The sequence below is a fragment of the Camelina sativa genome, chromosome 2 (genome assembly GCF_000633955.1).
Source record: "Camelina sativa cultivar DH55 chromosome 2, Cs, whole genome shotgun sequence".
NCBI lineage: Eukaryota > Viridiplantae > Streptophyta > Magnoliopsida > Brassicales > Brassicaceae > Camelina > Camelina sativa.
The window spans coordinates 25,962,053-25,962,884 of record NC_025686.1 but is presented as its reverse complement, the minus strand read 5'-3'; the positions used below and the strand labels follow the sequence as shown (position 1 = coordinate 25,962,884).

At 37.6% G+C, this 832-nt stretch overlaps 1 protein-coding gene across 1 annotated transcript in view; it reads right to left on the bottom strand.

Moving 5' to 3' along the window:
* LOC104756909 overlaps positions 1 to 832 on the bottom strand; it is an 8,074-nt gene that overhangs the window by 1,276 nt on the left and 5,966 nt on the right. Inside the window, exons 11-12 of the mRNA XM_019237905.1 lie at positions 282 to 488; positions 41 to 188 (exon numbers count right to left, since the gene is read on the bottom strand). Of these exons, the coding sequence (XP_019093450.1) occupies positions 41 to 188; positions 282 to 488 (355 nt within the window). The remainder of the gene's footprint in view (positions 1 to 40; positions 189 to 281; positions 489 to 832) is intronic.

The window sequence follows — 832 nt, the reverse complement described above, 5'->3', positions numbered from 1 at the left end:
AATGAGTGAATAAGATAGAAATCATGGTGGTCCAACTTACCGATTATGAAGATAGGTGGGCGTTTACTTATAATGTGATGAACAATGTTTGTCTTCCCACATCCTCCTGTTTTAAGGTCACAGAACATTTTAAATTCCATGCGGATCACCTTAATGATATCCACAAACTCCATATTCCCAAGAGCACACTGCATATTAATAAAGCATTGAACGACGTTATAGAAGCTATTAAGGGGAAGTACCACTTCTGTAGGACAAAGAGGAAAACAAATGAAACATACCTTTAGGTCTCTGACTGAATCTGCAGCCATAACAATGCCATAAGAACGTTGCTGTGGATAATTTGACTTCCTTCTGCATCTGGTACAACTCATTTTTTCATTTTCCTCCAACGTGAAAAGGCGAGTTACCAAGCTTTCTCTTTCTGGATTTTTCCAGCAATGCCAAAACTCAAGGATGGCTACAAGTACCTCAGCAGCTTTACTTGACTGATAAGATAGAACATAAGATGACTTTAAAATAACAGTTAAGCTTATTGAAACAAATAATAACAATACCATGCTAAGAAGCTTATCTTCTCCGCACGTACCATGTAATGAACCTCTTCTAGGTAAGCAAGTAAGTCGCTCAACAGGCCACTGTAGATTCCCTCATCATTTTTTATCACCTCTGACACAAAAGCGTCAAAGAATTTTTGTAGCGCAGAAGGAACTTGGTCATGAAATGGTTTCCTATTGCGCATCAAATCTTCTTTGAAAATCTTAATGTTCAAGAGGGCCTGCGATACAGTATGTTTTTGTGTACTTATCAAAGAAAATAAGGAAGTAAAGAG